At 40.9% G+C, this 12,396-nt stretch overlaps 1 protein-coding gene across 1 annotated transcript; it reads right to left on the reverse strand.

Moving 5' to 3' along the window:
- Window positions 1-2,334: 2,334 nt before the first annotated feature.
- Window positions 2,335-5,771, reverse strand: SCOC (short coiled-coil protein). Its single transcript, XM_084285530.1, has 4 exons — window positions 5,678-5,771; window positions 5,418-5,489; window positions 5,235-5,318; window positions 2,335-4,679 (listed from the first exon to the last, which is right to left on the reverse strand). Exons 2-4 carry the CDS (start codon window positions 5,434-5,436, stop codon window positions 4,537-4,539), a joined length of 246 nt encoding a protein of 81 aa, XP_084141656.1. The 5' UTR covers window positions 5,437-5,489; window positions 5,678-5,771; the 3' UTR covers window positions 2,335-4,536.
- Between the last annotated feature and the right edge of the window lie 6,625 nt (window positions 5,772-12,396).

The raw sequence follows: 12,396 nt of genomic DNA on the forward strand, positions 1-12,396 counted from the left end.
AAGGGAGAAATGAGACTCATTGCGACTTAAGCTCTTTTAAAGCCCTAACCTCTTTTAACCTTCCCAAACGTCGATTCCCTTTTTTAAGAGGAAATACCATCTGTGATGAGTTAGCTGATGCTTCAAATCTAGAATAAAAGTGAAATTGAAAGTTGGCCAACTGATTTAAAAATTAAGATTCTTAAGATTTGAGGATTCTTAGAAATTAGTATTAGTTGGAGATAAACTTTTACTCTAAATATTTTTAAAAACATGAATAAATTATAATATTTTTGCAGCTCTAGCACACATTTTAGCTGTTGACACATTTCAGCTAAAAGAGGATTGTGGTATAGATGTAGCATCTACAGCAGTTCACACTGCTAAGAGAAAAGATGTGTTTTTTTTCCTGTGCAGAGCTAAATGCAATAATTGTTTTTGTATGATGATTTAGTGCTAGTAACAATTTTTATTGTACATTATTTATTTCCGTTGATACTGTTACATGGGTAGTCATCTGTTCACTTTAGACATTGGTTACAGTATTTTAAGAGCTATTTCAAAATAGAATACTCATAGAACAAGTGGTTAACTAATGTGACTTGTTTTGCTTTTTTGAATGCAGATATCAAATCTACAGAACTGAAATACAAATGATTTTTTTCAAACTTTTATAGTTCTCATGTTCCAAGCCAGAACGGTATAGGCTTTGTTTATAGAATACTTGCTAAGTGTACATTACATCCTGAAAATATTTAATAATTCTTGCTTAACATGAAATTTATTAACATAGATACAAATTTTTGATGGATTAAGTTTTTTTTTTTACAGATGTGAGTACCTGGGCATTCTCTTAATATAGTTTAAATAAACTGCGCATCATAAGAAAAACTTTGTTTTGTTACTGTGTTCAACTGTATATTGAAATAGTTCAACTGTACATTAAAACAAACAATAAAACCAGTTACTGGAATCCTCTTGCTGCTTGGCAGCTGCCTATACTGGTGGTATGTAAACTGCTAGCAAAAGCAGTCATATGCTGAAACCAGAGAAATACATTAGTTTATATTCAATCTGACAAATTTTCTTGTGACTGGCAAGAAGTCCGTTCACTTAAATATCTTCTCAGCATATGAAGTCAACGACAATTGTTTTTAAATCACTGCACATTGATTTCTTGGTAATGATATAGTTACTTCAGGGATTGGTCACCTTATAGGGGATGTTAGTCTTCCCTTAAGTTCTTGAACTTGGATTTGTCTTCATTGATGCCGTATCAGTATCTTTTGTATCTTATTTCAAGAAGGACAGACTCATTTATTACAGGTAAAATTGTTTTAGGAGGTCATGACTCGAGAGTGCTCTTTGCAACAGTACTGGCTTTGTAAGGCCTATCTCGCTCTTTAATACTGGCTTAATGACTTCCATTACCTGGAACCTGCAGATAAAAGACATCCTCATGCACATCAGTTTACTTGGATCTAGTCTTACGCTAGTAATTAGGGGAGAAATATCAGAGCTTAGTGGACTTGAGGCTCTAGATGAGAAAAAAGGCAAAAGAGGAACCCTTCTGTTGATACTTTTAACTCTGAGATTTTATCCTGTAGTTTGTGAGTGTAGCTCACTTATCACCAAACACATTTCAAGAAAAGTACTTGATCCTGGTTGCTTGAAAGTGCTTTGAAATTAATCAACTAATGATAACCCTCTTACAGGGTGCCTTGCTATTAAAGCTGACAGTCATCTTTGGAACCACATGAGCAGCCGACCTCCACAGCCTGCATTCCCAGCAGCTATGCCACAGCTGAGTCAGGCAGCCTTACAGACAGCAGCAAGGCCCAGATGGAGAATCTTTACATTCAGGGGAGGCTATGTAGGACTGGGGGAACATGGGTAGGCTTCTTCCAACTTGATTTCCTCCTGTTAGCTTCCTCTGTTATAAAGGCATGGTGAAATAAGAATTCCAGTTCCTGTCTAATGTTAGAGCTAGCTAACTGGATAGGAAAAGGTAAAATCTTCCAACTTAAAGTTAACCCCACATAGAGATTGGCAAGTTTTAGTTTTGAAAACAGTGGATGCTGTCTGCCAAGCCTTTTGTTTTGTTTTGTTTCCTTTTAGTTTGAACAGCAAAGTATACTAAGATTCATGGGTGGAAATACCAAGTGAGTCAGGAACTGGAAGCTTATGGAAAACGGTAATTAACCCAGTTTTAATCTCAACTCTTGATAATTACATCTCATCTCTCAGACACTTCAACTGTGTAGAAACAATTAAGATAATAGCAAACCTACTTTTCCACCTTCTGACTACAGGTAGTTGCAGGAAGTTTTAGGGTTTATAAATACTGAACCAAAGTGAGACAAATCAAGTTTTTATTTAGTGTAAAGTCAGAAATACAACATCTTTTAAAATGCTCATAAGTTAAATGAAGGCCACAGCAGTGGGATGTAAAATGGTATATAGATGAAATGACTACTATATACAGACCGATAGATAAAATATCACTATCCAATCTTACAATACACAACTGTGATTTTAAGATTACGTGATCTTGGGAAAATTGCTGAAGTCTAACAAAGTGCATGCTCTGTCGCCACTTGGTGTTTGTGGGTATCTCCTACAGTGCAGATGGAGATGTGGAAGTGACACAGCTTTAAAGCTAGGATGGCTATAATGAAATAAAATTTTTAGAAGTCAAGTGCTTGGGTGTTTTTTTTTAATGCTCGAACCCTGGACTAGCCATGCAATTTATTCTATCTGCTAGAAGTTCTTGGACTTATTCAAATTTTCAGATTGGCAGTAAAGTGACAAAGCAGTCCAGAGACATTTACAAGTAATGTTAGATGGTTATAGGACCCTGTGACAAAAACAGTATCAGCCACTTGTGCCTTGGCAGGTAAAACTTTCTTCATAATCTGATTTCTTGACACAGACTCGTAAGCAGCCTTTGAGACAAACTGTTAGTGCTTTGTTCGCAGTCATTTGACTCCGCTGACACTCCAGTGAGTGCTATACCGACCTGTATGGGAGGACTCTCCTTTGGGAGAGGGAGACCTCACACTATCAGCTTACAGTTGAGAAATAGCAGCACTTAGCTGCCAAGAAGTGTGTTTTGAGATGGACTTATTCTGCCGTGACATCCACTGATTCACTTCCTGCAGCTTTATTTTACAGGATCCATCACAACAAAGTTGAATGGCTTCCTCTTTTTAAAAGCTAAAGTAAAACAGCTTCATTACGAGACAGACCTCAGCTTTAGGTAACATCTGTAAACAGGTCTGCCGTGGTGCTATATGGCAAGGTGAAACATGCAACCGAGTACTGACCTAAAACTTACGTTTTGTATTTCAGCTTCTGCTCTTCCTTAATACTGATGATGCTAGACATACCCCTCTATGGGAAGTGCTGGTGCCCAGAATCTGGGCTGAGCTCCTTTCCAAAACCTTCTAGCAAAACCAAGCCAGTGAAAAACAGGATACCTTGATGCTAGGCATTGCTCAGAGCAGCACAGATCTAAGGCAACAGCCGCTGCTGTCTCTCGTGCCTTGGATGTTTTTGTGCTGTGCCTCAGGAGGTGCTTCACAAGCTCCAGCTAGCTCTGAGTCAGGTAAACAGCTGCTCTAAGGCCTGAAGCGAAGACAAGTTTGGCACTTCAGGAACAAAGTAAAAAGGTGGTAAGGAAAGACTTGTTCTTACTACCTCTCTGCACATTGTTCACAATGAGCATGAGGAAGAACACTGCTGGCTTTCTATTTCTGTCAAGCTTATTACTTAGTATATTTTTTTTTTGTAACTGTTAACTACACAACTGGAAAACTTCAGGAAGATCATACATTATGATGCAGATGATCATTCTTTGATGAAACAAAGAAATAAAAACAGTTTAAAGGGTAGATCTTGCAAATGAGACACATTAATATTGCATCAATTTGGTATTTACCTGATACTCATTGCTTATCCTTGTTCCCTTTCCCTTACCTTCGTCCTTCCAAAAAAATCTTGTAACTTTGTATGCAAACCCTGCAAACTATGTCGTATTGTTTCTACTTCACAAAAATTCCTAACTGGTTTATAGGCTTCTGTTTAAAGTTACTTTGCAGAGATATGGACAGTACTATACAGTAATCTAACTATACTCGAGGTGAAAAAGGTGATGCCATTAGACTTGGAATAGTTTTATCAAGTAAGTTTTCAACACCATTTTATAACTATTATTTTGCTAGTCAAGAACACTACCCTAAGACCTCAAAGAGAGCCAACATACACATGTTTAACCTGACAAACTGAATCCAGTTTTTAACAAGATATGCTCATTTAAAACAAATATGAAAATCTAGTAAATCTCTATACTATATTTGCACATTGCTTAATCTTAACAATATACAAACTTATGTCTCCTGTTCATGATGATGTTCTTAATTCTGCTTATCACTGAAGTTTATGCTTTTCAGGTATCCAGTAAAGCCACAAACTAAGGTATTTTAGCTCATGAAGCCTATGCCAATTAAAACAAAAAAAGACAGCAGCAATACAATGACATCATTTGTGAGTCAACCCTTACTTCCTTTTGCTTTTTGTGTCAGTGGTTTGGAAAACGCTAGATGCTGACATCAGATTTTCTATATACTGTCCAAGAACTTGGTTTTCTGATTTCAGTTTCAAGTTTTCTTCCTTAACAGCATCTACTCGTGCTGAGAGATCTGCAAAGGTGATATTATAAGAAAAAAAGTTAGACAGTATTGCATATAATAACAAATATATTTTATGTTCCTACATCAAACCATTCACATCTCTTAATATCTGAAACACTGCTTTAAGGTATTACCTTGAATACCTTAAGGTATTCCCACTGTGTTACTCCCAGGTTTTATCTGAAACCCATTTTCCCTAAATTACGTTGTAGTATAGTATTTTATGACAAGTGTGTCACACAAACTAATTGCTAACCTGTATTCTCTTGACTTTTTGAATTAAGTTACTGCAAACTGAGCTACTTGGAAATGGAAGTCCAGTGATGAGCAGACTCAAAGGCTGTGTATTATCAGAATCAAGCAAATAATACATTGCAGAAAGAGGGAGGGGGAAGCGGCTGGCATCACTAAAACTTCTGAGACCTTGTTTATGTACCTTCATATACGTAAGTGACACACATCCAGACAGCAGCACTCTCAGCCTAGGACAGGGCAGAACAGCAAGGTTCTCCTCTTCTGCTTAACACCATGCTTATCAAAAACCTGAGGAGCCAAACTGCTAACCTTCGAGCGTGTGCTGCAGTTCCAAAACCTGGTTAATAAGCCGCGTTTTCTCTTCCAGCTCCACCTGATTCTCAGCCTCCACAGCTGCAACAAATCACAGGAGCTTTAATGCAACCTCTGGCAGCGCCGGGCGCCACGCGAAGCAGCGACCCGGCGCCGGAGAGGCACGCAGCGCGCCGTTACCGTCCATCTCCGCGTTCATCCCCGCAGCACGGGCTGTCCCCGCGGCCGGCCGGCGTCGTCCCCAGCGGCGCTCTGCGGGGGGAGAAGCGGAGAGCGGCGGTCAGCAGCACCCGGCCTCAAGCAGCGAGGCCAGGCTCGGCGCGGATCCTTCTGGAAGCGCCTCCCGGGCCCCCCCGTTAAATAACGCCCCCCCCGGGCACGCTCCGGCCCCTTCTCCCCCTCCCCTCAGCCTCCCTCCGCGCCCCGCGGCCGCGCCCCACCTCAGGCTCCCCGCGGGCCGCCCCGCGCACACAGCCCCCGGCACGGCCCGGCCCGGCCGCAGCCCTGCGCCGAGCTCCGCAACGCGCCTGCGCGGGGACGGGAGGGGAGGGCGGGAAGAGCCGCCTCAGCGGGGCCGGGCTCCCCTCAGCCCCGCTCTGCGCCCCCGCCTGCGTTACAGTGGGGGCGTTACAGTCAATAATTTGTTCTTGGAGCGTGGCAAGCCTTGCCTAGGGACTTCATACACTTCACATGAGAGCTGTATTTACCCCTTCCGTTGATTAATTTGCCCGAACGGCAGTGCTGACCCTGGCTCTTGTCTATGCCCTCACAGAAAACACCATCTCAAACCCTAGGATGGAGGGGCAGCAGTAGTGGGGTAAATGCTAATTACGCACAGGTTTGTGCCAATTGGGTCACTTTGCTGATTTGGTGTAACCTGTGTTCACAGAGCTCTTCTGCTTTGTTTTTATTTATGAACTTACTGCTTTCTACTTCAGAGGAAATACAGTCTAAAGAAAATGAAATAATATTAACAAACTCTGGAAATTAATTGTTTTCTCTTGTGGAGCAACGTGACTCCATAGTAACGTCCAGAGTGCAGTTTTAAGAAGAAATAAGAGGATTCTCTTTATTGGTGGAACATCTGAACGCTGCCCTCAGTAATGATCTGCTGGTGAGTTTATTAAACTGTTTGTGCACTTACACACTAGGTCACTCGCTTCAGGTAAATGGATTGCTAACTGAAGAGTTACAAAGAAAGCTTGTAATTTTTACCAGTGTGTCAGAGCTCTTGAAGTCAAACCTGAACCAATCAAGATCCAGTGCTAATCCCTTTCTGTCTTACTAATTCATTTTGTATCTTCTAAGGCATTTTGTCAAAGCCGGGGGCATTCATGGTGTTGTCACTTATATTACGTTCAATTTAGAAGAACAGCACCTCTCACTTTACAAATGCAATTGTCTATACTTACACATATCCTAAGTTCCAATTAAGATTTCCTAAAACTAGTTGACATTGCTGGCAAAAGGAATTAATTTACTCAATTTCACTGCAAAACCTTTTTTTGTTTAAAATAGCAACAATCTCCCTAGGAGATGAGGCATCGTTAATCGTTACCCTGAATGCATGTACCTGCACAGTTACAAAGCTACAGGAGGTTTCACTCACACCGTCAATCTCATTGCCCTGGACTCCAATTCCAACAGTCCTTGCTGCTAATGACAAACATTTTTCAGATGTTTCGTTTCTAAAAGTCTGGTGTATGTCCTGTTTTTCCATGGTACACAGTGCAAACCAACAAGCCTTTCACTTCCTTTTTGGCACCGTTACAGGCACCAAAGGCGCCTGCGTAAACCGGCTGGTGACAGAGGCTTCACTGTTCACCATTAGAATAGAAACGTATTCTCCTTCTCATTAACAGAAGAAGATATTGTACATATTTCTAAGATATTTTCTATTTGAGCTGTACTTTTTTCTCCTTTAATATTTCCACAAAGAAAAAGATGAAAAGGATGACAATTGGCTTCATACTTTTTCCCTGCCACACCCTTTGCGTCAAATCTGCATTTTGTTTCTCTGCAGAAATGACAGCCTCTGAGGATTTTTTTTTTCATCTTGCTCTACGCTAGAATTCTGTGCAGTTATTGTTACTTTTTCCCAGCACCCTCAAAAGGCTTTTGTAGTACAGAACATCCTTGTACAAATTTACATGTACAGCTTGAAGAAAGACTTCTGTCAGATGCAGAATATGAGTAGTTCTTAGTTTGCGCTTTTTCCAACCAAATCAAATTATGAAAAAGAACAGCTATTTTGGCTTACATTGCTCTAAGTGTCATCTCTGTCCCTATTTATTGACCAGGCTTTGGCAGTTCTTTAGGCCCCATATGAGAATGGATCCTTGCCAGGTGAGGTAACCTGTGTGCATTCAGTTGGGGGGAAAAAATCCATTTTCTTTAGAAAAGACTACAGAAAGGAAGCCTAGAAGGCCTTGTTTTCTCTTTAATGCTGAAGTGGTCCTCCTTCCAATGAAACTGCATCCTGACTTCTGCAAGGTTGTGCAGGAGTGCAGATGTTTCCATTTTTATGCTAACTCCACCAAAATGCTTTTCTAAACAGAATGGAGAACTGAACTCCTTGCAGTGTTAGGCTGTGAACACCAACGTGCATGACATCATGTTGGCCTGTGAACTGTCTGATCTTCCTTGTAATCACCAGCTGCAGGTTTGGTACAAATGGTTGTGGAAGGACTTTTTAGTGAGGTTCCACAAGGCTTGATGGGTAACTCGGAGATGAAAAACTATTTTGCATTTCTTTAAGCTAGGCCTGAACATTTAGGGGGTTATTCTGCTTTTTAAGGGGGTTATGTGTAAGAAATGCAGTCATTAAAACTGGCTTTCTGGAAACTGTATTTGGAGGGGAAAAAATAGGAAAGATAATTTTTGGGTTCCTTGCAATGAACAGAAACTTGGCTTACTGAGCGTTGGTGAGAAGAGCAATGCAGAAATCTTTGCAGGTGTTGGGTGTCATCTCCCTGTTTTGTTTTATTTCTGGTTTGATTTCCTCTGTTGCTGTACTTTTCTTTTGAGGGAACTCTATCAAGTGCTGAGTTTCTTACTGAAAAAGGTATTACTTTCACTAAAGATTAAAATATTTTCACCTTTTAACAAATGCTGTTAATGAATGCTTTCCCTTGTTTCAAGTGCTTTTGATATTGCTATTCAAATATTGACTGAGAAGTTTCTGTCTTGCTGCCCTTTTATGTTCATCTTGATTTACATGAGAATGATTTTTTTTTTTCTTTTTTTAATACCTGTATATTTAACAACTAGAAAAATGCTGCTGTTTTGAAAGAACAATAGCTATGAAACATTCATGGATTGCACTCAGTTAATCAGGCTCAGTAACCCCTGTTGCTTTTCCACAACAGCTTTTCAGTGTACTAAAGGATCTTTGATATGAAGGCTGTTTTCCGATTAGGTTATCAGACTGTGCATACATAGCGTGTTGTTCTGCTTGTCCTTGTGTAGTATTTTTGTCAGTATGCTCCAAGAGATGGGGGAAAGCCTTATGTTAGCCCTGTTTCTTTAGTCCTTGTTTGAGATTCTGTTGTCCATCTTAAGGAAACATGTTCTGTCTCACTGTATAAAACTTCTTGTTGTCCTCCCTGCTCTTGTGGAATCAATCTTCTGCAGGCGGGCAGTTACAGCAGCGAGACCCATTCTGTTTGTTAGCCTCTGTGCTCCAAAGTCATGGTAATTGGTTGTGACTTCAGGTGGGAGAGGAAAGGAAGACTGCTTGCTAGAAAGCATATAACAGTCTCTTCCTGATATAGATTAAAAAATTTCTTACACCTATCTTTCTGGCCTCTAGGTGTTGCCCTCTGGCAGAAAAAATGGACCAGGGCTATCGTATTCACCCCGTATCTTACTGTATTCTGTCTATATGCCTTCACGTTAGAAGCTTGCCTGAAAACACCACTTATTCTCAGTTATCCTGAATTTCTTTCTGTACCTGTGAGTGACTCTCCCCACCCCGTTTCTCTTGGGGGTGGTGGAAGCTCTGGTATTGGTATCAGATCTTGCATAAAGAAGCTTTGTTTGTGTCCTAACGAGAGAGGTTTTAACTTTCTGCCTGTGTTTTCTCATGCGTGTTAACGTTTTCCAACCTGCAAGGATGCTGAGGTTAGAGGAGAGAGGAGGCTTGGGGGAGAGACCAAGCAAGCAACGCAGCAAAAAAAACAAAACAGCTGAGACCAGGCAGATTCAAGCTCATGCAGCATTGTGGCTGCCACGCAAAGCCTCGACAAGCTTGTGTGCTGCCCCTCATCTCTTCCTGCCACGCTACCGGCTGTGCGGCGAGTCATGAAGCCGTGTGGCAGGGCAGCTTTCCCTCACCGTTCCGCTCCTTCTCGCGCAGAAAGAGCCAGACCTGCAGAAGCAGAGGGCTCTCCCGACAGCACAGCTTGTGGCAGCGTCTGCAGACTCGTCTGACTGTGAAGGGCCAGCCTCATGACATCAGCACGGGGCTATGCACTGGATGAGCTTATTGCATTTTAAAGATCCGCTCTGAGGTTTTTTAAAATACGTGGTAAAGGCAGCTAGTACACTGAATTCATTAAGCTAAAACAACCAGACAAAGCAAAACAGTCCTCTGTTTGAAAAATAAAACGTAAAGGACTTGTAGCATTCGTTAATCAGCAATCCAAATTTCTAGCTGGTGTAAATTAGCACAGCTGCATGATGGCCAATGATATGATCAAGTTGATACTCTGGCCGCACCTTTCTAAGTAAATTATTGTCAATTAACTCAATTTTTTCCAGTATGTAGAGCTATCGTACTTCCCATTCCAAATCATCTCTGTTCCACAAACTGGAAGGGCAAGGGGAGGCAATCTTTGCTTTTTGTAGTTTCCTTTAAAACGGTTACTGCTTAATAGTTGGGGTTCAAGTGGATCTGCTCATTTCAGTTACCACTTAATTGCATTGCTTCTTGTGAACTCTCACTAGAGTATGTCGGAGATCATCACTATGTTCAGGTGGAAGGGCCAGCAACATCTGTATTTTCTTTGAAAGAGGTAACTACTGCTAACATTTCTGTAACTTTCTAAACCATGAAAGGCTATATATTGTCAGATGGTGCATGTATATTACCATACGTTATTATAGCAAAACTCTGGCAGGCCCCACCTCCCCCGAAATCTCAAGTCTTAATTAATCACAAGGCTTATTCAACTGCAGAATTAGAAAAGTGAGGGTACATGAGGGTGTTTTCTAAAGACGCATTGTACCTCATAACTGGGATCTACAGATTGGTGTGCTCGCACGGTGTTGTTATCTGGACCATGGAATTTGTACTGTATCAGTAGGTAACCAGAGCTTCTTACCTGAATCATCTGCCAAAGAAATGTTGGTGAAAGTGCCGTCCTCCTCGTCCAAGGGTAAATCCATTTTGCTTCCTTCTCTCGAAGTTTTCTGGGAAGTGCATTAAGCATGGCCGTTTGCAGCCATCTTTCAGTGCGCACGTGACTTCTCCTGTTAAATCCTGAATGAGTCCACCACGGAGGTGTTACCCGATCCTGCTGGCAACTACACACGTTGTGCTGTGCGATATCTCGGCTGAACCTTGAGCTCCTTTCCGGAAATCGTTCAGCCAGAAGGCTGAAGAGCTGTAGCAGCTTCGTCAGATATGTGCTGAGCAAACGCTATTGTTGCACGCTCTTTCTGTGAAGGAGCTGTGCCGGCACCTGAATCGGGTTTTTGTTGGTTTTGTTGTTTTCTTTTTAGGGCTGCATGTGGTGGTTCGCTGTTTTTTCTTTTTCTTTCTTTTTTTTTTTTTTCCATCTTTTGATAAGAAAAGATGGAAAGTCTTAACGTTAAATGTTCAAAAATGTTACTCGTGGCCCAAGCAAACGCAACGAACAGATTTTGGAGCCACCATTTTAAAATATAATCTTCAAATGCTTAGGAATGTGAGTAATTTCACTTGAACAGTCACATCAAAACCAATTGGCTAACATGTACAAGTTAGTTATATGTGAGCATGTGGTGTTCTCTGGTAGTAGGTGGGAGGAAGGAAGAGAAAATGAGATCAAAGAAAACCTCTCTTATGAGGGCAGTTTGTTTTCGCTTCTTAAAGAAAACTGAACATGGTTTGAACATGTATTAAAAAAAAAAAAAAAGAAAAAAAGAAGAAATACATATACATAAAAATAGCTTCCTTTTGCGCTCATGGAATAGAATATTTGTTTGCAATTAATTTAAAAGTATAAATGGCCCTGGTCTTGATTAAAGGGTGTAGTGAACAGTGGAACCACTTCCTGCTCAGGGGGTTGCATGTTCAGAGTCCACCTGACTTGGATCTTTTTTAATCAAAATTTGTATTCAGAAAAAGACCAAGTTTAGGATGTTGACAATTTTTTCTTAATTGGGAACATCTCTGGAGTCTTGCTGAAAAATGAACTTAGTTTTGTGAAGCATTGCCCAACTTACAGAAATGGTAAATGCAATGCTTTTTGGTTTTTCTTCTGATCCTGTAACTGCTTGTGCGTGTGGTTTTAGTTTTGATAAAGCTTTTCTGTTGGTGTCGGTGAAGGCGCTGATGACTGATTTCAGAGATTACTGAAAATCAAGCACGTCTTGAATTTTCAGAGTAATGGTGAGTGTTACTCAAACTTAGTTCTTCTCCAAGTGGAGCTAAAAATTTCCCTTGCTGGTCCTGAACAGTCTGCATGTTGTGTGCTCGATCAGTTCCACTGGCAAAAGATGGAGTGCATGGTCCTTCCTGCATGATTTTCTATACAGTTTTAAATTAACTTGTAAATTCCAAATGAGAAAAGAAGAGAAGAATGGGAGAAAGGAGAAAATGGGCAGTTAATGCAATCTTCCACAGGTCCAGTGGGGGGTCAGCTGTTGTTCATTGCTCTGCTCTTGGCCACTGCTGGTTGCAGCTGCTTTAATCCTTATTTGTCCTCATGTTGAAATTTGATTGTTTTTGCTCTGGTGGAAAGGATTCCATATCATTTTTCCTCCTCCACTGTGATGCAATAGCATGCTTCAGAGCCCTCCCATTAAAGGTAGGAAGCATTTTGTTCTTTTGTCTTTGTCCTTTATTCTTCTCAGACATGTTTTGTATGGTTGAAGCATTTCAACAGCTCTGCTTGGAAGGGCATATCCTACAAGCTCCTGCAATTATACGTTCTGTACCTCTGAATTTTGTAAG

Source organism: Netta rufina, assembly GCF_964035555.1.
Source record: "Netta rufina genome assembly, chromosome: 4".
Lineage (NCBI taxonomy): Eukaryota > Metazoa > Chordata > Aves > Anseriformes > Anatidae > Netta > Netta rufina.

Excerpts from the sequence above, each read along its gene's own strand:
- SCOC (XM_084285530.1), bottom strand. Across the intron at positions 4,680-5,234 it reads ACTGCAGCACACGCTCGAAG|ATCTCTCAGCACGAGTAGAT; the intron begins GTTAGCAGTTTG and ends TCACCTTTGCAG.